Source organism: Echeneis naucrates, chromosome 13 (assembly GCF_900963305.1).
Source record: "Echeneis naucrates chromosome 13, fEcheNa1.1, whole genome shotgun sequence".
Lineage (NCBI taxonomy): Eukaryota > Metazoa > Chordata > Actinopteri > Carangiformes > Echeneidae > Echeneis > Echeneis naucrates.
In genome coordinates, this window is record NC_042523.1 from 25204306 (window position 1) to 25226222 (window position 21917).

General features: G+C 49.1%; 2 protein-coding genes across 10 annotated transcripts in view; both read left to right on the forward strand.

Moving 5' to 3' along the window:
• The window catches only part of usp32 (ubiquitin specific peptidase 32), a 26509-nt gene extending 13884 nt beyond the window's left edge, over positions 1-12625 (forward strand). For 2 of the 5 annotated variants that reach the window (XM_029517361.1, XM_029517365.1), the window contains exons 6-34: positions 198-329; positions 640-747; positions 946-1061; positions 1208-1270; positions 1420-1503; positions 1586-1647; positions 1889-1991; positions 2405-2621; positions 2775-2956; positions 3159-3299; positions 3770-3935; positions 4959-5113; positions 5512-5593; positions 5681-5755; positions 6013-6151; positions 6229-6334; positions 6431-6604; positions 6861-7035; positions 7108-7259; positions 7366-7477; positions 7567-7766; positions 7845-8029; positions 8106-8192; positions 8280-8400; positions 8648-8839; positions 8927-9152; positions 9231-9670; positions 9746-9838; positions 10009-12625. In XM_029517361.1, coding sequence (XP_029373221.1) covers positions 198-329; positions 640-747; positions 946-1061; positions 1208-1270; positions 1420-1503; positions 1586-1647; positions 1889-1991; positions 2405-2621; positions 2775-2956; positions 3159-3299; positions 3770-3935; positions 4959-5113; positions 5512-5593; positions 5681-5755; positions 6013-6151; positions 6229-6334; positions 6431-6604; positions 6861-7035; positions 7108-7259; positions 7366-7477; positions 7567-7766; positions 7845-8029; positions 8106-8192; positions 8280-8400; positions 8648-8839; positions 8927-9152; positions 9231-9670; positions 9746-9838; positions 10009-10182 — 4262 coding nt within the window. In that variant the 3' untranslated portion in view covers positions 10183-12625. The remainder of the gene's footprint in view (positions 1-197; positions 330-639; positions 748-945; positions 1062-1207; positions 1271-1419; positions 1504-1585; positions 1648-1888; positions 1992-2404; positions 2622-2774; positions 2957-3158; positions 3300-3769; positions 3936-4958; positions 5114-5511; positions 5594-5680; positions 5756-6012; positions 6152-6228; positions 6335-6430; positions 6605-6860; positions 7036-7107; positions 7260-7365; positions 7478-7566; positions 7767-7844; positions 8030-8105; positions 8193-8279; positions 8401-8647; positions 8840-8926; positions 9153-9230; positions 9671-9745; positions 9839-10008) is intronic. The other 3 variants (XM_029517362.1, XM_029517363.1, XM_029517364.1) reach the window with 3 other exon arrangements.
• Positions 12626-13449: 824 nt separating this feature from the next.
• On the forward strand, positions 13450-20840 carry tmem97 (transmembrane protein 97). Of its 5 annotated transcripts, none has more exons than XM_029518467.1 (13): positions 13455-13809; positions 13894-13957; positions 14028-14112; positions 15076-15301; positions 15406-15544; positions 15817-15915; positions 15988-16148; positions 16230-16367; positions 16523-16634; positions 16700-16799; positions 18477-18576; positions 18646-19583; positions 20458-20582. In XM_029518467.1, the coding sequence occupies exons 2-12, from the start codon at positions 13930-13932 to the stop codon at positions 18757-18759; spliced, it is 1302 nt and encodes a 433-aa protein (XP_029374327.1). In that variant the 5' UTR covers positions 13455-13809; positions 13894-13929; the 3' UTR covers positions 18760-19583; positions 20458-20582. The 5 variants fall into 5 exon arrangements, with proteins under 5 accessions (XP_029374329.1, XP_029374328.1, XP_029374327.1 ...); XM_029518466.1 differs by lacking the exon at positions 20458-20582 and adding an exon at positions 19645-19784; XM_029518469.1 differs by lacking the exons at positions 18646-19583; positions 20458-20582 and having other exon boundaries at positions 13450-13809; positions 16700-16834; positions 18477-18574.
• The last annotated feature ends 1077 nt before the right edge of the window (positions 20841-21917 follow it).

Genomic DNA, 21917 nt, shown 5'->3' on the forward strand with positions numbered 1-21917 from the left:
ATCAAACCAGACTGTCTATAAATGTGGATGTGGACACCAGGAGCAGGCCTTAGTGCTGTCCAATGCCTTCTGGCTCCAGATAGGTGACCCAACGGACTAAAATCAGTCTATATCTAATTAATTTCCATGAACAAACAACTTCAATAAACTCCACCTGGTTTTCCTCTGACTCTTCTTCTTTTTTTTTTTTCCTGCAGTGGAAGAGTCGGACATTATTGACTTGGAGAAACGCTACTGGCTGCTGAAGGCCCAGTCCAGAACCGGCCGCTTTGACTTGGAAACGTTTGTCCCTCTGGTCTCTCCTCCAATCCACGCCTCACTGAGTGAAGGTGAGGCGTCACCCATAACGTTATGACCCTGACAGGTGACGTCAGTAACGTGAATTATTTGGTTGCTATCGCACCTGTCAGGGGGAGGGCTATATTCGCAACTTTGGGATGAGCTGGACCTTCAAGTCCAGATCCAACAGCTCAGCTTCAGAGGTCTAGAGGAGTCCAGATCTGCAGGGTCAACCGGGCATAATGTTCTGGGTGATCTGTATAGACAAACATGGTGTTTCTTCCTTTAATTCTCAACCTCATCGGTCAACGCAGCCTTGTAAAAAGACTAAAAGATATCACCTGTGTGTTTGTTTTCCAGGTCTGTTTCACGCCTTTGATGAAAATCGTGACAACCACATCGACTTTAAGGAGATCTCCTGTGGACTCTCAGCCTGCTGCAGAGGGCCCGTCGCTGAAAGACAGAAATGTAAGCTGCACATTGGCTCTGAATCATTACAGATAAATAAAACCCAGAAGCTTTGGATAATTACAGCGACATGTTTTATCACAAGAAGCCAAGTCTCATCTCTGCAGCGGTGAACATATTGGATTTCCTGCCAATAGACTGAGCTGCAGAGGTTTGTGTTGTGTTTCATAACCATGTTTTACTTTCTTTTTCTGCCAGTTTGCTTCAAAGTGTTTGATGTGGACCGTGACAGTGTTCTGTCCCGAGATGAACTCCATGAAATGGTTGTGGCCTTGCTGGAGGTGTGGAAGGACAATCGCACAGACACACTCCCCGTAAGTTTAGCTCCAGATCAGCTTCAGTGAAGCTCTGAGGCCCCCAGAGATCAGGGTTGGACCTGCACGTTGAAGACATATGACATCAAAGAACCAGACTCAGCACAAAGTCGATGATGATGTTAAAATATGCTGTTCCCGTTTAGGAGCTGCACAGCAGCGTGTCGGACATAGTGGATGACATCTTAAAGATGCACGACACAACCAAGGTGACTCTGTAGTCTGCATTCTGTCTGTCTGATTTCCTCCTTTGTGGCGTCTATTATTTTTCATCACAGTTTTATTTGTAATATGATTATATTTATAACTTTGAGTAGTTCCAGTCTCACAAAAAATGTGCTGATGTTTCCCTCCACAGATGGGTCACCTGACCCTGGAGGACTACCAGATATGGAGCGTGAAGAGCGCTTTGGCCAATGAGTTCCTGAACCTGCTCTTCCAGGTGTGTGCACCCCCAGGTGTTCAGGCTTGATTCCTGGTGAACATGAAATGAGGTTTTTATTCTTCATCTTTTCCAATTCCAGGTCTGTCACATCGTCCTGGGCCTGAGACCAGCCACTCCTGAGGAGGAGGGGCAAATCATCCGGTATGTGCCTGTCCTCGTTACCTGTGCAAGCCTCAGGGGATCAGTGGTTGGGCCTAATGGTCTGTGTGTGTGTGTGTGTGTGTGTGTGTGTGTGTGTGTGTGTGTGTGTGTGTGTGTGTGTGTGTGTGTGTGTGTGTGTGTGTGTGTGTGTGTGTGTGTGTGTGTGTGTGTGTCCGTGGGTGCGTGGGTGCGTGTGTGTGTGTGTGTGCGTGTCCGTGGGTGCGTGTGTGTGTGTGTGCAGGGGCTGGTTAGAGAGGGAGAGCAGACATGGGCTGCAGCAGGGCCAGAACTGGTTCCTCATATCAATGCTGTGGTGGCAGCAGTGGAAGGACTACGTCAAATATGTAAGTTTAAGAATAGATTTAATGATGTTGCAAGCCGTCACCGTTCACAGCTGAAGCTCCCTGTCATGTAGCCAGGAAGTTGAATATGATGCTTTTAATTTTGTGCCTTTATGTTGTCAACACTTTGGTTTATGATTCTTGTAGACTTTGTGTTTACTAAGTTTATTTCACTGACTGGCAGTCGTGTTTCCGCTGAGCTTCCTGATATTAACATTTATCTGAAAGTGATTCTGCATGTGTCAGTAGTGCTTTGGTTTAATCTATGTTTGTGTTTTTTCTTTTATTTTAACATTTGAAGCACAACATGAGCATTTTGGCGACCAAGTTTTGATTGTGGTCACAGTTAACTTCCCGCTGTGACTCCAACTGAGACGACGCCTTATTAATCCTGATGTCACTTTAAACAATGACAGGGAAGTCCCTGCTGTTGTCTTCCTATCCAGGAGCACAAGGGCATCGTGGTGGAGCAGCCGTCCATCCTCAGCTCACTGCGGAGTCCGATGGCCACGGCCACCATCGAGCCCGCCCCCCCGGACAGACTGGGAGGACTGGGAACCTTTGACCTGGTAAGCCCCACCGAGGAGAGGTCACCGGACGCTGTGTCCAGCGCATCTGAGGCTACAGAGACAGGTCAGTCAAACACACTTCGCAGCAGAGGACGACTCACAAAAGCAAAAATGGAAAAGAATTATTTTACTCATCTTAACCTAGTTCAATTCAAAAGTGGGAAGGGAAAATATAGTGGTCTTTATCCATCCATCCATCCATCCATCCATGTCCCAGCAGCCCTGAGCCCCCAGGCCGCCCCCTCTGCCACAGAGAGCTGTTTCGCCCGTCAGCACAACGTGTCGGACAACAACAACCAGTGTTTCTCAGCAGCCAACGGCCACTTCCCCTCCCAACTGATGGCACAGAGACCTGGAGCCATCGACAACCAGCCACTGGTCACCACCGACCCCATGAAGGTGTGTGTGTGTGTGTGTCTATGTGTGTCTGTGTATGTCTTTGTGTGTTCCCCCTCCTCTTCCTCCTCAGTCTTATCTCTTTATTTAACTGTAATGGTCTCAGTCCAGCAGCCTTCCATAAGGACACTGCCTGTCTATCATCAGTTCCTGGAGCTGAGTCCTACGTGTTGAGGTTCTGATGTTTGTGTTGTGCCCCCTCCAGGCCCCCACACTGACCATGGAAGGCGGCAGACTGAAGCGCTCCCTGCAGCTGGTGCCCAGCAGAGACTTTGAGATGGTGCCAGAGCCGGTGTGGCGGGCGCTCTATCACTGGTATGGCGCCAACCTGAGCCTGCCGCGGCCGGTGAGTGAACACAGCATGAGCACAGTTCATTCACACAGCAGCTTTCAGGCACAGACATTAAAACTGCTTGGACATGCTTAAAACAGAGCAGTAAGACAGTGTTAAAGTGTAATTTAACTGCTGCAAAAACAAATAAAATGTTAAAGCCATTTGCGGCCGGTTCTAACCATTAAGAGAGACAGTAGGATTCCAGCCAATGAAATGAGCTCAAACTCTGTTATGGCTACCTCTGTCATCAGGTGAAATTCTGTCCACCTGAGTTTGAGCAGTTAGCAGTAGTTGTGGTATTTGTGTATTTGTTCTCCTCATCACAACCCGGACATGATGATTGTTCAGACTTAATGAGTAATGACCGACTGAACTGCTAGAAATTTGTGTTTCAATCCAACAGGCTGTATGCAACCTAAAGATTTAAAAAAGTTTATTAATTTTACTGTTTTACTACTTAAGCTGTTTTTAAACCCCCCCAGGTGATCCTGGAGAGCAAGACGGGCCAAGCCGAGCTGGAGCTCTTCCCCCGCTATGTCCTTTTCCTCCGCCAGCAGCCGGCGACACGCTCCCCCCAGTCCAACATCTGGGTTAATATGGGTATGACCAGCCTGCGAATGTTCCCACCGTATTTACCCCCAGCAAGAGGTAATGTAAGCCGGCAGCAAGACTAGAGCAAACCGCCGACAAGCGCTTCATTGAGCAAACCTGCACCCCCTCAATTTAATCCTCCTTTTGTGGACTGATTCAGCTCATTCGGGGCTCCGGAGTGGGTGGTGACATGAACCAGTTCATAAGGGAAATGACTGCTGTCACAGAATAATTCAAACTGTCCATCTTCACAGACTTTGTTCCTTCTCCACATAAAGAAGGAAACTTTAAAATGTCCAGAGACAAGACATTTAAAAAAATCTTAAGAAAAACTAGAAAACAAACAAAATGAAAGAACAACAGCAAAACCAAAAAAGGAATATTATAATTAGATCGCACAGGAAGACTTTACTAATAAATAAGTCTAAATAATACCTGAACATGAGCTATATCTGCTTTATGTAGCTCGTTAGATATTTGGGATATTAATGTGGTTAAATATCAGCAACAACAACAAGTAAAGCTTCCCTTCTTTAATTTTACAATGCACAGCAGTTCACAAAGTTACAAAAATAAACCGTAGTTCCGGAGTAATCAGGTTGGAGACGTCATCATCTCATCACATCAGAGCAGAAGGAGACTTAATTCCGGTCCACAGAACGCCGTGCTGATCAGCTCTTCATGTTGTGGTGGAGCTGAACTACCGGTCTGTGTGGATGGACGAGTCTGCAGAGCAGAGATTTACACTTGAAAATCAGATATTAAAACGAATAATTTTCTCAATAATCGTCAGCGAATTCCAGCTTTGTGTTGATTTAACAGGACTAATGTTGGTTGGTTTGTATAATCAAAACCTTGTTCACTAAGTTGATTGAACAATCACGTTTGCACGGACTGACAGAATACGCCCTTTTCTTGCTGCTTCCTTACAACTAATCCTCAGTCGACACCCTGCTGTTGTACATTCCTGTGATTGTTTTACATCTTTAAACTCATGATGATTTCAATCAAGGCTGTTATTTTGAAACACTTCAGATGGAGATAGCTGATCAGTGATTGGTCCTCTCTGTGTCCTCACAGGTAATGTGCCGTCCCCCAATGCCCCCCTGAAGAGGGTGTTGGCCTACACAGGCTGCTTCAGCCGCATGGCCACCATCAAGGACATCCACCTGTACCTGTCCCAGAGACTCCGCATCAAGGAGGAGGACATGAGGCTGTGGCTGTACAACAGTGAGGTCAGCCCCCTGACTTTGGCCGTTCGACCCCTGCTTGTTCAAGGGGTGTGTGCAGGCTTTGCCTGATTGATAATTCAGCCTCGGCTCTTTAACGCTGGTTACTCAGCCAAAAGGAAAGTTTCCGATGATTGACTGTTCTTCATTAGTCATCTGATCATCTGGACCAAAAAAATTAACTCCAGAGGCTCCAAAAGGATTTTATGAGTTATCTGGTTTGTGTTCACTGAGGGTTAGGGTTAACCTAACCCGAGTATAAACTGCAGCGTCCTCCTGTCACAGTCTAAATTTATGATCCTCTTGGTCTTGTTCTCATAAGTTAAATGAAACCAGGATCTTATTGCTGTTGGCAGCTTTAATCTTCTAAGTGTTAATAAAATAAGTTTGTCCTCATTCTACAGAACTATCTCACCCTCCTGGACGATGAAGACCACACCCTGGAAAGTCTGAAGATCCACGATGAGCAGCAGTTAGTCATTGAAGGTTTGAGATCCCCCCATCAATCTGCCCCCCCACCTCCCCTCCCAAGATAAAATGAGCAAACTCTGATTGATGGCTTTCCCTCCACAGTCAGAAACAAAGACATGAGCTGGCCTGAGGAAATGTCCTTCATCGCCAACAGCAGTAAGATGGACAGACACAAAGGTAAGTGAGCAGGTGATCACCAGGTGTGACCTTTGACCTTTGGGATGTGCTCTGATTGGTGGATTGCTCACACATGAGGTAGATGATTGGTAATGGAGGAGGACTTCTTGACTTTATGTTCCTATGTTTAATATTTACAATTTTTATTTCTTTTTTTCAAATTCCTTACATGTATAAAAATGTATGAGAAATGAAACCTGGATCTGGTTCCAGGTCTAATTCTGTTATGACTGCTGTGTCCTTGTCTTTTCGTACAGTTCCTACAGAGAAAGGAGCCACCGGTCTCAGTAATCTCGGCAACACCTGCTTCATGAACTCCAGTATTCAGTGTGTGAGCAACACCAAGCCGCTGACAGACTACTTCATCTCAGGGAGACATCTGTACGAGCTGAACAGGTGCTGCCCCGCCCCCTGCCCGTCTGCATCCCTGCTGCTCTGAGCGCCGTCTCTAACCGAATGCTGTTGTTTCACAGGACCAACCCCATCGGGATGCGAGGTCACATGGCCAAGTGTTACGGCGACCTGGTGATGGAGCTGTGGAGCGGCACGCAGAAGAACGTGGCTCCGCTCAAACTCAGAGTGAGAACTGGACCGCCTAAATCCTGTTAATGTTTTTACCTGTTTTTACGAGCAGCCGTTTAAATCCTGTTTGTGATGTCATCACTTCCTCTCCAGTGGACGATAGCAAAGTACGCTCCGCGCTTCAACGGCTTCCAGCAGCAGGACTCCCAGGAGCTGCTGGCCTTCCTGCTGGACGGTCTTCATGAAGACCTGAACCGCGTCCACGAGAAACCCTATGTGGAGCTGAAGGACAGTGACGGCCGGCCTGACTGGGAGGTGGCATCTGAGGTCTGAGAGCATTCTCTTCTTCTACTGTTTAGTCTGTTAAAAATTAAAATCATCTTTGGCTGAATTGTGTCACTACTGACCACCGGCTCCGCCTGCTCACAGACGATGAGGAGTCAGTTGAGCTGATTCTCTTTTACCTGGTGGTTTGTTTGTCAACGGTGTGCGTGTGTGCGTGTGCGTGTGCGTGTGCGTGTGCGTGTGCGTGTGCGTGTGCGTGTGTGTGTGTGCGTGTGTGTGTGTGTGTGTGTGTGCGCAGGCCTGGGAGAACCACCTCCGTAGGAACCGCTCCATTGTGGTGGATCTGTTCCATGGTCAGTTGAAGTCCCAGGTGAAGTGTAAGACCTGCGGCCACATCAGTGCTCGCTTCGATCCCTTCAACTTCCTGTCTCTGCCCCTCCCCATGGACAGCTCCATGCACCTGGAGATCACAGGTGAGGCCGGAGCAGGACTGTGAGTTCCGGTCTGTCCTGACGCAGCCTAAAGCCTGTGTGGTGTGTTTTCAGTCATTAAGCTGGACGGCTCCACGCCAGTTCGCTTCGGCCTGAGGCTCAACATGGACGAGAAGTACACGGGGCTGAAGAAACAGCTGAGTGAGCTGTGCGGCCTGAAGCCGGAGCAGATCCTTTTGGCCGAGGTCCACACCTCCAACATCAAGGTACTGCGAGACTGACAGAAGACGTCACTGAGGGTGGACTGTTAGGGCTTTCACCTTCACCTTCCTCTTCCTGTGTTCCTGACCAAGCTGCTGTCTCTGTGTTCAGAACTTCCCCCTGGACAACCAGAAGGTGCGTCTGTCTGTCAACGGCTTCCTGTGTGCATTTGAGGTCCCGGTACCGGGTTCACCGACATCGCTGAGCTCCCCCACCCTGACAGGTGAGCTGCCCCCTCCCCTCGTGTTCAGGTCAAAGGTCAGTCTAAGCGGCAACACTCACCATGGTCACGCCTCCTCTTTCCGCCCTCAGACGTCACTCCAATAGCCAATGGCTCCACTGCCAACGGTCACCTGAGCAACAAGCCCATCCTCATCCCAAATGGCGGGCCCAGCGCTCTGATGCCCAGCACGCCAGAGACACTGCTGGCCAATGGGGTCAGCAATGGACACATCACCCCGGTGCTGGACAGCCCCTTCATTGGCTACATCATCGCCATGCACAGGAAGATGGTGAGAGCAGGAACAGTCTCAGCTCCTGACCCTGACCTGTCTCTGGAATGACCTCCATATTTCTTTGTCCACCTCCAGATGCGTACCGAGCTGTACTTCCTGTCGGCTCAGAAGAACCGGCCCAGCCTGTTCGGGATGCCCCTGATAGTTCCCTGCACCGTCCACACCAGTAAGAAAGACCTTTATGACGCCGTCTGGATCCAGGTGTCCCGACTCGCCAGCCCGCTGCCCCCACAGGAAGCCAGTAACCATGCTCAGGACTGGTAGGTCCAATCTGATGCCGGGGGCAATTGGTCTCTTTTCAAACGTACGTGATCTGAACCTGAATCTCCTCCGCAGCGACGACAGTATGGGCTACCAGTATCCCTTCACTCTACGGGTGGTGGGGAAGGACGGGAACTCCTGTGCCTGGTGTCCCTGGTACAGGTAAGACTGCACACACACACACACACACACACACACACACACTTACATTTGACAGTGATGTGTGTGCGTGTTTGTGTGTGTGTCCAGGTTCTGTCGGGGCTGCACAATCGACTGTACTGAGGACAGAGCGTCTGTTGGAAACGCCTACATCGCTGTGGACTGGGACCCAACTGCCCTGCATCTTCGCTACCAGACCTCCCAGGAGAGGGTGAGAGACACACACCTGCCTCATTGATAAAGTCAGTGTCATTTCAACACTCAGTGTGTCCGTCCCATCAGGCTGTGAATGAGGTGATGATGAGATCAGACCTTCATCACCAGGCCCCTTTAACAGGTCCTGTGGGTTCACATCTGACCACACGGTGTCGCTGATTTGCTCAGTTAAATCTGTGAGATCCAGCAGATCTCCTCATCTCCAGGTTGTCCTGGTCTTCTGCTCTCCTGGTCTTTTTCAGATAGTGGAGGAGCACTGCAGTGTGGAACAGTCCCGCCGGGCCCAGGCAGAACCCATCAGCCTGGACAGCTGCCTGAAGGCCTTCACCAGCGAGGAGGAGCTGGGTGAAGATGAGCTCTACTACTGCTCCAAGTGCAAGACCCACCGGCTCGCCACCAAGAAGCTGGACCTGTGGAGGCTGCCGCCCATCCTGGTCAGTGGACTCGGACTGTGTGGGACCAGAGCTCTGGTCTTGTGGGGTATGCATGTCTGTGAGTGTGACATTGGCTCTTCTCTTCAGATTGTCCACCTGAAGCGCTTCCAGTTTGTCAACGGTCGCTGGATCAAATCCCAGAAGATCGTCAAATTTCCGCGGGAGAGTTTTGACCCCAGTGCCTTCCTGGCGCCACGGGACCTGGAGCAGCACTGTCTCCACTCCCGCAGCGAGAGCGAGGACCTGCTGAGGGTCGGAGAGGACAACCTGTCCTCCATTTCTGCCCCCGCTGGCTTCTGCAACCTCAATAAAGGTACCACCTGTTCGACGTGACAGTGAACTGAAATGAGACGAGCTGAGCGGCACCTTTGACTGTCTGTTTTCCCAACAGCCTCCCCCGCCTCCAGCAGGAAGTCGGCACCGTCCCTCAGCCGGACCAGCAGCCCCTCTGGCAGCCCGAAGAGCAGCGGAGGCCGTCGGCCTGGCCGACTCCGTCTGCCTCAGCTGGGCAGCAGACACCGTCTCTCCAACAGCAAGGAGAACCTGGATGGAGCCGTCCATGCTGAGGCAGAGCCACAGGAGAACGCCACACAGGCTGACACAGATGGAGGCGAGGGGGTGGGCCTTCCTGCATCAGGAGACACGGTGACATCGGAGTCATCGTCCAGCACCGAGGCATCCAGCAGCCACTGTGACGTGGTCCTGGTGAACGGAGACAGTAACGGGCTGAGCTCAGACTGCAGCATGGAGAGCACCATGGACCCCGATGGCTCACTGCTGCAGCACAGAGAGATGTGTCTGGACGCCATCTACAACCTCTATGCAATATCAGTGAGTCACAGTGACCTTTGACCTCAACAGCTTCTGTCTGAAACACGTGTGAACCGTTTCTGTTCTTCTGCTCAGTGTCATTCAGGAATCATGGGAGGAGGCCATTACGTGACGTACGCCAAGAACCCCAATAACAAGTGGTACTGTTACAACGACAGCAGCTGTAAGGTGAGACCGCACGCCACAATGCACACCTGCCTTCATTTACAGAACTTGCGAGACGAGGCGGCAACAGTGTTTTGCTGTTGTTTTTCCTGAAAGTCAGTGAACACTTCGTGTCTGAGAAAAGCTACTCTGTGGCAGAACAGTGTTCTCATATTATGTTTGTTTACAAACAGGAAGTGCACTCTGAGGAGGTGGACGCCGACTCCGCCTATATCCTCTTCTACGAACAGCAAGGCGTCGACTACACCCAGTTCCTGCCAAAGATCGATGGCAAGAAGATGGCCGACACCAGTAGCATGGACGAGGACTTTGAGTCCGACTATAAGAAGTACTGCGTCCTCCAGTGATGTCACGTCGTCTTCCATTAGCCAGCAGGACGCCTGCTCCGCCTCCTCGCCAACCCCACCCCGCTCCTGCTGCTCTGGGCGGAGCGCACCAGACGCTCAGAGCCGGATGGCACTCTGTCTCTTTTGCAGCACTTTCTACACAAACTTTTAGATTAGTGCAAAGGTTGCCATGATGACGGCGACCTGGTGAAAGCACTAAGTTGGTGCACTTTGATGAGCCCAATAAAACAACCCCTCTCCCCCGCCCCCCGTGTGAATACCCTTCACCATCACATACATGCGACATACAAACATCTCTGAATGTATGGCAGGAAGTGATGTCACTTTGTTGTTGTCCGTTTGTCACAAAAACACATTCACACCTGGAGGTGACGTGAGACCAAATGATGAGGTCCAGGTCTGAACACACGGATCCAGATTCAGCTTTGGACTAAATGAGCGCTTGTGTCCTGAGGTCGAATTCGCTGCAGCTCCACGCCGAGTTGAAATCTTTAAAGAAGGTCTTCTCAGCGTTGCTGAGGAAAACAGGTCGCAGGCTACCTCATCACTTCCTGCAGTCGATCAGCCAAAAGCCCTGCCTCCCTCTGACAGTATTAAAAATAACAATAATAATAATGATAATAATGAAATGCCTCCTTCCTGAGTAGGAGACATGGTACACATTTCAGGAACCTTCCCCTCAAAATAGGCCCCACCCCCTCATACATCCTGACGTCCACAGGAAATGAGGCGCTGTCTGCCAAAACTTCTGCCAAATATCAGCTGTGATTGGTGCAATGATCTGTGTCCACAGTTAGCTTAGCACAGGTGCCATGAGTTTAGCAGAAACACAGTGAACATTCTTCTTCCTGTTTTTATAAGATTGATTTTATTGTTTTAAGCCCCCCCCCCCCCCCCCCCCCCCCCCACAGTGAGGAACCAGCAAGTATCAGGAGAATTAGACCGAAGTCTGTACAAGTCAGGTCGCCACAGCAGAACCAAAGATACCGTTTGGCTCCTACATTACCGAGAATGCAACTGACGACATTCAGTAGCATCTAATGTAGTCTGACCCTTGAGTGGAGATTGGGGCGGGGGGGGGGGTCTGCTGAGGTCACGCCATACCCACAGACACAGAGGGAAGTCCGGTAATCCTTCATTAAAGTCCAGGACCTGCAGAGACCTGATGTGGGAAGTCGGTCTGGTTCAGTTAATGTTGGCAGCTCCCCAGTTGGCGGTTCCTCTTCCTGTTTTAGCCCCGCCCTTTTGAACCCCCACTGAGCTTTCACTCAAAGCAGATGACGACATCATTAGACAAGGCCATGTGATTCCTGGCTACCAGAGAAATGGAGACTGTCTGAATGCACTTTTAGCTGATTCGTCTGAACTAAAGAGGGAGTCGCGTTTCAAAGTTTAGCATTTCCAATATGAAGCCAATAACTGATGCATTTTGATTAGATGTAGAATTGAATCCTGTTTGATCAGAACGCCAGTCAGATCTGAGCTCCATCTCACTTCCTGTTTTCCTCTGAAGGTTTTCTGACTTGAGGTCAGTCGAGGCAGACGTCTAATCACTGTGAACAGACGACTCCAGCTTGCCCCACCCCTTTTAGCTGCTGTATTTATGAAGGTGGTGTCGTGACGGAGAGACGTCTGTCACTGAGTGAAACTTTATTTTCACTTTGCAAAGAGTACGTTTGTTGAACAAATGGAAATGTACATATGAGTGATATTTATGTTGACCCCACCCCCCCGAGCTGCACACGACCACGTCCAGTTTGTGTCCGTGTTCGTCATCACGTGGCTCAAAGGGAAACTCCACCTCTTCAGAACCTGACTGGTATCGTTTGCTTTGTTTAAAGGTGCAATAGCTGTCAGCTTCTTTTCTTCTTTGGCTGTGAATGTGCCGTCAAGCAGCAGCTGGTGTAATGCTAAGCTAACCGCAGCTGTGGCTGAAACTCTTTTTAAATTTGGGGTTAATTTCAGCACAATTTCCAAAATCCAGGAACAACACAACTGTAAATCCAACACCTGAAGCCCCTCCCCCTGGCTCCAGAAGCCCCGCCCCCACCGCCAGAGGAATAGTTCAGTGTTGCAGGTGATGTCTACTACTACATCTACTACTGAGCTGCCTGTCAGTGTCTGTAGCCTTTTATTTAAGTTCAGATCTGAACCAGACGTGTTTATTTAAAGAACTTTTTTGTAAAGTGTTTGCTGAGAGAACGTGACGTTGCACTGACATGAAAACATGTACATAAACTGTGTTTTGTAAATAAGCCAATGAAAACCATGTATTTGAATATGAACTGTACAAAATGCTGTACCTGTAGTTGTATATGGAGTGATAATGTTGATCTGTAACTAAATACCCAAGCAAACAAATTAAATTCTGCAGACAAAACGACGAGTCACCTGTTTGTGTCCTGATGCAGATTTCAGCTCCAGTTGGTTCAGGATCAGGATCAGTTCATCAGCTGCTGTGTCTCCAAATAAAAACACTGAAACATTTAAGAAAAGAAATCTGCCCTGTTTCTGTTTGTCCAGCTGCTGCTTCCAGAAAAAGGTCAGACTGTGGTGAAGTCAATGGGAAAATGTCTCCCCTCCTCTCTGATGAGTTTCTGGTCTCAGTCACTAGTTTACAGTCTTCAGTACAACATGATGTTCATTTTTTAAATGAAGCTCCATTTAGAGGGAAACAGACCAGGAAGGAGGGGAGGGGTTAGGGGGCGGGGCTACTGTGTGACTGACAGGCATTTGAGTAATTTAAACTTCAATTTAAACAAAATTCTATTAATCATAATATTATCTTCACTTGATCTTCTCTTTCATACGTATTCTGGGCAGCTGCTCAGTCTGAAGATGCTTCTTGTCGTTTCCTGTCGGGAAACGACAAGAAGCCTAACCCTTCTGCTCGTCTGCAGAGAGGAAACCACACTCAGGGTCTCTGAGGCCACTTCCTGTCTGTGTCCTATGCACCATCTGAGCCGGCTTTTCTTCTGATCCAGACCAACTCACTTCAATCAACAAGAAGCAGTTTGTCTGTTTGGCAGATCTGACTGATCCTGATCCAGACCAGCACCAGTGTGGCCTGTGTTTGAAATCACTGAGCTTTGTGGATTATTTCATTTTTTATCTGTTTCTTCTTTTATTCACATTAATGTTAATTTATTGTTCAAAATGAAAACCTGAAAACGTTGACTGTTGTGGATTTGTTGAGTCTGACTGTGGCTCAGGAGGCCCAGCAGGTTGAATTAAAGGCATTAAATGGTTCGATCCCCAGAACCTGCAGTGGCCGTTGATTAGTTTATTATTATTTCCATTGAAACCACCTTGAATGACGAGACCAGAGAAGTTCTGTCGTTCAGGACTGAAGGTCTGGCTCTTGTCTGTCAGACCCGAGGTGAGTCCTCAGGCGGCGACACTGAGCTTCAGGCTGCAGCTCAAACTCACTGCTGCTTCTGTACATTTCCCCTTCGTCTGTTGTGGTTGACAGACAACAAACGCTGCTGACAACAAGGCAAAGGTTAGAGCTTTCACACAACTCAGGTCCAACTGTGGAGGGTTTCAGCTTTTCAGAAGAGCCAAGTGAAATAAACCAGATTGGACCAGGACCGAAGAGCCAGCTGGTCTCTGATGGACTGAGAACAGGTGAGAATCAGGTGTGAGTCTGGAAAGTCCATGTGTGTTGTTGTGGTTCGGCGTTGACGGTATCTTACTGATGGTCTCATCCAGGCTGACCTTCCTGCTGTCGACCTCAGCTAACCTCCCATGATGCCACAGAACTCCACCTGTCCAGGTGAGCTCCAGGTGACAGCTGACAGTCACATCCAGCTGCTGGCAGAGCTGAAGGTTTGTGTCTCTTTCAGGTGAGGTTATCGTCTTCATCCTGACTGGACTCCTCTCCTTCAGCCTCCTCATCTTCCTTCTGCTGGGCATCGTCATCTTCTCAAAGTAAGATCCCGAATCTGTCATCTGAACCGTTTGAAATCTGAGAAGAAAAACTAAAGATGAAGATCTGAGACTTCATTTATAAAACTGTGTGTAGGATCGTTCTTAAAAGTGTACGTACGCCCAAAAGCCATGGGTCAGTGTTTGCTTCGGGGGGCCCACACTCTCCTTTCAAGTTATAGATCACAACCTTTGCGTGGAAAGTGGCGTATGCCAGTTTCAGTTTTTTGTGCGCATGCCATATTTATATTAGGCCCCAGAACATTTTTAAAGAGATTATAAAACTGGTCAGTCTCATTTTCTGGGGGGAGTTGTTTTAAAGACCTGAGGGGCCCGGTCTCCTCGATGAACTCACTGAGGCGTTCAGGATGACAAATGAGGTGTCAGTGAACCTGAGATGTACGAAAGTGAAAGTCCAAAGTCTTCACTGTCACAAATAGATGCCATTAGCTGCAACTGTGGTTTTCCTGTTGTGTTACACTGAAAACCAAAGACCCAAATACAAGCCTGCTGTTTAAAGGTCCATCTGGTCTAAAGGTAGACCTGATTGTGGTCTCTGATTCTAAGTCCGGTCCAGGTCCTAGTATTAGTCCAGTTAAAGTCTCAAAGACCTCGGTTCCTCAGTTAAATTCTCAGCCTAGATTTAGAAACTGAACCTTCAAACCTGTCAGCACTTGTGATGTCACAACAAAGCAGTCACACAAGGCCCGCCCAACCTGGCAGAATTTAGGATTTTTGTGTAAAATCTTTATTCCTGTAATATTTTAAGCAGTCTCAGGCTCGGATGCTCTCTCCTGATTGGCTGACTGAGCTGTTGTTCCTGGACACAACGCTAGAAAACTAAACTGAGATAGATTTTGGTTCTTAAAACCAGAAACTGATCCTCTTATGGATCTCAACACTTCAAAATAAAAGGCTGGAGAACTTAAAACATGGGCCTTTAATATGAAATGTGTTCGTGTCCAGGTATCGTTCTCTGCTCCGGACTCTTCGGGAGGTGAGGGGGAAGCTGGTGCAGCGTTCTGTCCCTCAGCTGGAAACACCCATCATTCCTGAGAGGTTGACCGTGGCGGTGCAGCAGGGGATGGAGGCGGAGCAGGACGAGGAGGCGGAGCTTCCTCTGGGGACTCTCCTGCAGAACAGCAGCACAGTCAGGTCCTCGTCCAGGAAGCTGTGGAGAGGCCTGCAGCAGGTACAGACGTCCCAGGGGCTAAATCCTGGAGGTGTCGGGTGGAGCTGAGCAGCAGTGGTGGGTGTTGGTATTGTTAGATGTTCTCCTCCGTGTTTCCTCTTCAGGGTCCTAATTTCTCCAAGTCAGACCTGAACCTGCTGCAGCTGATCAAAGCGGGAAAGGAGGGCGTCTTCTATCAGGCCCGAATGAACAGGGGGACCTGCAAAGGACACAACATGCTCACATGCAAGATCAGCAAAGAAGGTAGATCTTCAAACTTCAGTCTGTTCAGCCTGAAACTGACTTCGATGTCGACTTCACCAAAAACGACCTTCTCTGAGTTTTCAATCCCATCACAGAAAAGTTTTAACGTTGGTTAGAGGTGACAGCTGAAACCCCCGTCCTGTCCTGGACGCAGACTCTTTTCCACCCCTGAAGCTGGAGATGCTTTAACAGACCGCTGACCTCAGACACTTTACACTTCAAAACAGAATATTTTCATTTTATTAAATGTGACTTTGCATTCCTCTGCTCAGGAGTCCGTCCCAAACATGTGGATATGGAAGTTTCCATCATGAGGAAACTGGCGCACCACAAGAACATCCTCCAGCTGCTGGACTGGAACACCACGGAGGGTGAGCAGTCCGTTCCCGTCTGATCTGTCAGAGTTTCCCTGAGACACACCGTCAGCTGTTTCCTGTCCGCAGAGCCGTATGTCCTGATCATGGAGTACGTGAGCTACGGCACCCTGAGGACCTTCCTGCAGACCAACAGAGGGAACCTGTGCACCAACTCGGAGCTGCAGAGTCTCCTCACCATCGCCTGCTACCACATCGCTCTGGCCATGCAGCACCTGCGCTCCAAAATGGTGATGTAGAGTTTTGTATCTCACCCACCGTGATCCGACACTCACACTTGACGCTGATTGGTCCGTGTGGTCCTGGTGCAGATCGTCCACTGTGACCTGGCTCTCAGGAACATCATGGTGAACCGGTTCCCCTGGGAAGTCAAAGTGGCTGAGTTTGGTTTGGCCCGCGACTTCACACGTCTGACGAGCCGCCACAGCAGTCGGTGGAAAAGTCCACGGGTGAGCCGCCGTAAGCTGGGACTGACCTCAGACCACTGACCAGGAAAGCCTCAGGTCCTGGTTCTGGCTCAGGTCCTGCTCCTATTATTATCCTATATTATTGAAAGCATCTCAGTGTTGTGAGTCTGAGGCATTGTGTTGCTCACCTGGAGCAGCAGCGGGTTCCTCTGCGTTGGTATCCACCTGAATACTTCAAGAACAACCACTACGGCTTCAAAGGAGACGTCTGGGCCTTCGGCATCGTGCTGTGGGAGATGCAGACGTTTGGTGAGCCTCACAACACTTTCAGTACAGTGTTGTTGGTGTATTTTATTTTGAAATGCCGTCCACAGGAACCTTACCGTACCCGGACTTGGAGACGTCGGAGGCCGTCATCTACCACATCTGTATCGGTCATAAGAACTCCAACCCCGACGGCTGCAGGCCGGAGATGTGAGTCCACCTGATCAGCCATCAGCCTAGATACAGTTCAGTTGGTGATGTAGTTTTCATCGCTTTTCAAAAATCAGTTCAGGCAAAGATGTCAAATCAACCGTCTGTGATTTTCAAATCAGTGGATGTTTCATCTCAGGTCTGTCTCTCAGGTGTCTCAGGTCTGTCTCTCAGGTCTGTCTCTCAGGTCTCTCAGGTCTCTCAGGTCTCTCAGGTGTCTCAGGTCTGTGTCTCAGGTCTCTCTTTCAGGTGTCTCGCTTCTCTCAGGTGTCTCAGGTCTCTCAGGTCTCTCAGGTCTCTCTCTCAGGTGTCTCAGGTCTCTCTCATGTCTCTCAGGTCTCTCAGGTCTCTCAGGTCTGTCTTTCAGGTGTCTCAGGTGTCTCAGGTCTCTCAGGTCTCTCAGGTGTCTCTCAGGTCTCTCAGGTGTCTCTCAGGTCTCTCAGGTCTCTCTTTCGGGTGTCTCAGGTCTCTCAGGTCTCTCTCTCAGGTGTGTCAGGTGTCTCAGGTCTCTCAGGTCTCTCTTTCAGGTGTGTCAGGTGTCTCAGGTCTCTCAGGTCTCTCAGGTCTCTCAGGTGTCTCTCTCAGGTCTCTCAGGTGTCTCTCAGGTCTCTCAGGTCTCTCTTTCGGGTGTCTCAGGTCTCTCAGGTCTCTCTCTCAGGTGTGTCAGGTGTCTCAGGTCTCTCAGGTCTCTCAGGTCTCTCTTTCAGGTGTGTCAGGTGTCTCAGGTCTCTCAGGTCTCTCAGGTCTCTCAGGTGTCTCTCTCAGGTCTCTCAGGTGTCTCTCAGGTCTCTCAGGTCTCTCAGGTGTCTCTCTCAGGTCTCTCAGGTGTCTCTCAGGTCTCTCAGGTCTCTCAGGTCTCTCAGGTCTCTCTTTCAGGTGTGTCAGGTGTCTCAGGTCTCTCAGGTCTCTCAGGTGTCTCTCTCAGGTCTCTCAGATGTCTCTCAGGTCTCTCAGGTCTCTCTTTCGGGTGTCTCAGGTCTCTCAGGTCTCTCTCTCAGGTGTCTCTCTCAGGTCTCTCAGGTGTCTCTCAGGTCTCTCAGGTGTCTCTCAGGTCTCTCAGGTCTCTCTTTCGGGTGTCTCAGGTCTCTCAGGTCTCTCTCTCAGGTGTCTCAGGTCTCTCTCATGTCTCTCAGGTCTCTCAGGTCTCTCAGGTCTCTCTTTCAGGTGTCTCAGGTGTCTCAGGTCTCTCAGGTCTCTCAGGTGTCTCTCAGGTCTCTCAGGTGTCTCTCAGGTCTCTCAGGTCTCTCTTTCGGGTGTCTCAGGTCTCTCAGGTCTCTCAGGTCTCTCTTTCGGGTGTCTCAGGTCTCTCAGGTCTCTCAGGTGTCTCTTTCGGGTGTCTCAGGTCTCTCAGGTCTCTCAGGTGTCTCTCAGGTCTCTCAGGTCTCTCAGGTCTCTCTTTCAGGTGTGTCAGGTGTCTCAGGTCTCTCAGGTCTCTCAGGTCTCTCAGGTGTCTCTCTCAGGTCTCTCAGGTGTCTCTCTCAGGTCTCTCAGGTGTCTCTCAGGTGTCTCAGGTCTCTCAGGTCTCTCAGGTCTCTCAGGTGTCTCTCTCAGGTCTCTCAGGTGTCTCTCTCAGGTCTCTCAGGTCTCTCTCTCAGGTGTCTCTCTCAGGTCTCTCAGGTGTCTCTCAGGTGTCTCAGGTCTGTCTCTCAGGTCTTGATGAGTCCTCTGACTCCACAGACTCCACATCATGCAGGACTGCTGGAGGGAGCCGCACACGCTGAGACCTTCATTCAGCGACATCATCCACATGTTGGAGGACGTGATGGAGAGCGACGCAGTAAGAACCATCAGATCTGAGGGGGGGTCGGGGGTCTCTGTGCTCTTCAGGCTGGTCCTTGTTTTTCAGGACTATGTGGACGTGTTGAGCCCGGAGCTGCTGGTCAAAGACGGGGCCGAATATCACGAAGCTAAAAGTCTCCGAGCTGCCAGCATCACTGTGGAGGATCAAAGCCCCATCTGAGCAGCTGGGGGGTAACAAGGGGGGGTAATGTCCTGTAATAAAGAATATCATATAAGAAGAAGAAGAAGAAGAATTGTCACTTCATTTTACTCCTATTTTGTTAAGTGTATATTTTGGTATCGATGTTCATTTTGACTTAGTGCTTTATCTTTTATTTGCGATATTTACTCATTAATGATCGAATGAACGGAGACTCTCCAGGGTGAGCCATAAAGAGGATGAATGAATGAATGAATGAATGAATGAATGAATGAATGGTTCTTCCCCTTCTCTGGTTTCCTAAAACCAAGTTGGCTGACACACAAATGACAAACTTCAGATTCATTATTTTGTTCATGTGTTCCAAAGAGAAAACGTGTTTGTCAGAAGACAAAGGACAGAGAATGAACTCGTTCCGTTCTGTGATTGGATGAAGTTTCTGTTGTTCTTCTTAACGATAAAAACATTAAAGGTCTCATTTGTTGATGGAATTATGTTTTCTAACCCTAACCCTTACAAAAAATATCTGTGCGCGCTCTCGTGACGGGCATGCAGGACATGTCCCGCCCCGTGTGAGGAGGGGCAGTGCGGCTCCTGGCCCCGCCCCTCGCCACCCTGTCAGCCAATGGGCGTCGTATTTTAGGAAAACATGCGTTTTTACGCCACAGCGGAGCTCGAACCCGGACCCTGGACCCTGGACCGTGATCCGGGTCAGACCAGGACCTGATACCATGGCGCTGCGCGCTCTGGAGCTGCTGTTCTTCTTCTACTTCTCCTCTCACATCCCGATCACCGCCATGATCGACCTGCAGGCGCTGCTGCCCGCACACCTGTTCCCGCAGCAGGTGAGTGCCGCGGTCCGCCTCTCCGACCGACCGTGAACGCCTCTGACTGTTTGTCTTGCAGCTCCGGGATCTGCTGGCCTGGTACGGTGAGGCGTTCAGGGACCCGCTGGTCCTGGACCCTCCGGGGTGGTACCGGTCCCTGGTCCTGTGTGAGGCGGTTTTCCAGACTCCCTTCTTTCCCGTCGCTGCTTACGCTTTCTTCAAAGGTCAGTGTGTTTCCGCCAGACTCCGCTTTAAAACGGCCCGTTTTAAAATGTTTCCGCCGCCCCGCCGGAACTGTGTGTGAAAGTCTGAATGAATGACTAATCTGAATGTAACAGGACCAGCTGTCAATTCGGTAGTTTGTTTGAATTTGTATTGGCATTAAAAAGGCCCATTTTAGGGTTGATTACTGGCATTGACTCTTAACCAAGCCGCCACTAAAATTGAGTTTTTTTAAACGGAGTTTGGTGCAGTTTAATTCTGCCCCCTGCTGGAGATTAGTTACACTTACATCGAAAATCAGAGGGAGGATTTCAGGAAGCTGCAGTTTGCAACTTTTTTCATTTGAGATATTTTAACAAAATTTATCTGACTGTGCAAACCAGGACCCAGACTTGGGTTTGTGTCCTGGGTTTTTGTTCAGTGTCATCAGAGAACTTGGACAACACCTTGATGCTGACTTTTATATTCCATCTTTATTTTCATGTTGTTGAGATAATTCAGGCTGTGATTGGATCAGATCTGTCACGTGAGCAGTAGACCCAACAGGCTGCTGTAGTTTAATCTACGGTTTGACATTCATTTAAATTATTAAGAATCATTAAGACTGTTGTTATTGGATCGACTTTTTACCAGCCTTTTCTGCTGCCTGGATCTCTGTGTTTCCTGTCAGGTGGCTGTAAGTGGATCAGGACTCCGGCCATCATCTACTCCACGCATGTGGCCACCACGCTGGTCCCCATCCTGGCACACATCCTGCTCCATGAGTTCCCCATGACGCCCCACCCTGGCCCCCAGACCATGCAGGAGCGCTGGCTGCTCGTCTCCGTATACGCCCCCTACCTTCTGGTTCCTGTGCTGCTGCTGCTCACCATGCTTCTGTCCTCCACCTACAACTCCACCGCCGGACCCCCGCAGGCCAAGAGCAAGAAGAAGAACTGAGATGTCTCTGGACTGAAGACATTTTTCTTATTGAACACGTTTGATCACTCGTTCATGTATGTTTTTATCAGTTCAGTGTATTTATGAATGAGTCTAATAAATGTCAGTCACCCACATCTGCCCGTTAATATTTGATGCATGAATGTGCTCTGTATTCATTAATGTTCATTTGATGTTGTTGAATTTAACTTAAGAAAAATAATCTGAACTGACATTAATGAAACTTAATCAAATGCTGATATCATTTAATTAATTCATCACTGCTGTCACAGACTGCCTGTAAACCTGGACCTGGACTCTGAGTCTGAAAAGTGAAGCCAATCCTGAAGGGCCTTAAACCTGCATTCTATCAAATAACTATAAGACTGTATTAAAGTCTATGGGAAAAGCCCCCCCGTCTCCCTCCTCTTCAGTAAACATTTTCCTGCTGAGTTCATGGTCTCAGTCTCGAGTTTAAAGTCTTCAATACAACATGATGCTTCATTTAGAGGTAAACAGAAGGGTGGGATAAACCCAGATAATAAACCTTGTGACACCTTCCAGGTTCTCAACACCTATTCACACCCAGCTAGTCTTAGATATCAGCAATATACAACAGAACACAGAGTAACACACTGAGCTCTGGTTAGTTCATCATCATAATCGGATCCAATACAACATTAACAGGTTGAATTTGAACACTAACACCGTTAACATCAAAGTAACTGGTTGTAAGTGATGAAACAAGATATTATCAGTTCATCTTTCACTCGATAAGCTGGCGTCTCACAAAACCTTTGTCTAGAGACACATCAGTCCGGCTTGGCAGGTCTTAGTGTCAGCATCATGTTCTACATCTATCAGATCAGACCAGATCAGATCCAGTTGGTCCTTCAGGGTTTCAGGAGATGGACAGAGGGACATCCCTGGTTCTTCATCAGAACAGTCTGAACTCAGACCAGAAGAGGATAACCAAGACCTGGACCAGCAGCTTGGTGATGGACTGAATCAGGTAAACTCACTGGTTTAAGAAGGAGGTAATAGATGACTGAACCAGCTCAGTGGACTGGACTGGGAGGTGGTCTCTTGACTATCAGCCCTGTTGGCTAAGCATCAGTCACCTTTGTTCACTGTAGACTTTGGAACAGACTGCAGCAGCTGTAAAGATTTGTCAGAGAAATCCTCTGGACTCAGAAGGTTAAAGCTCAGGAC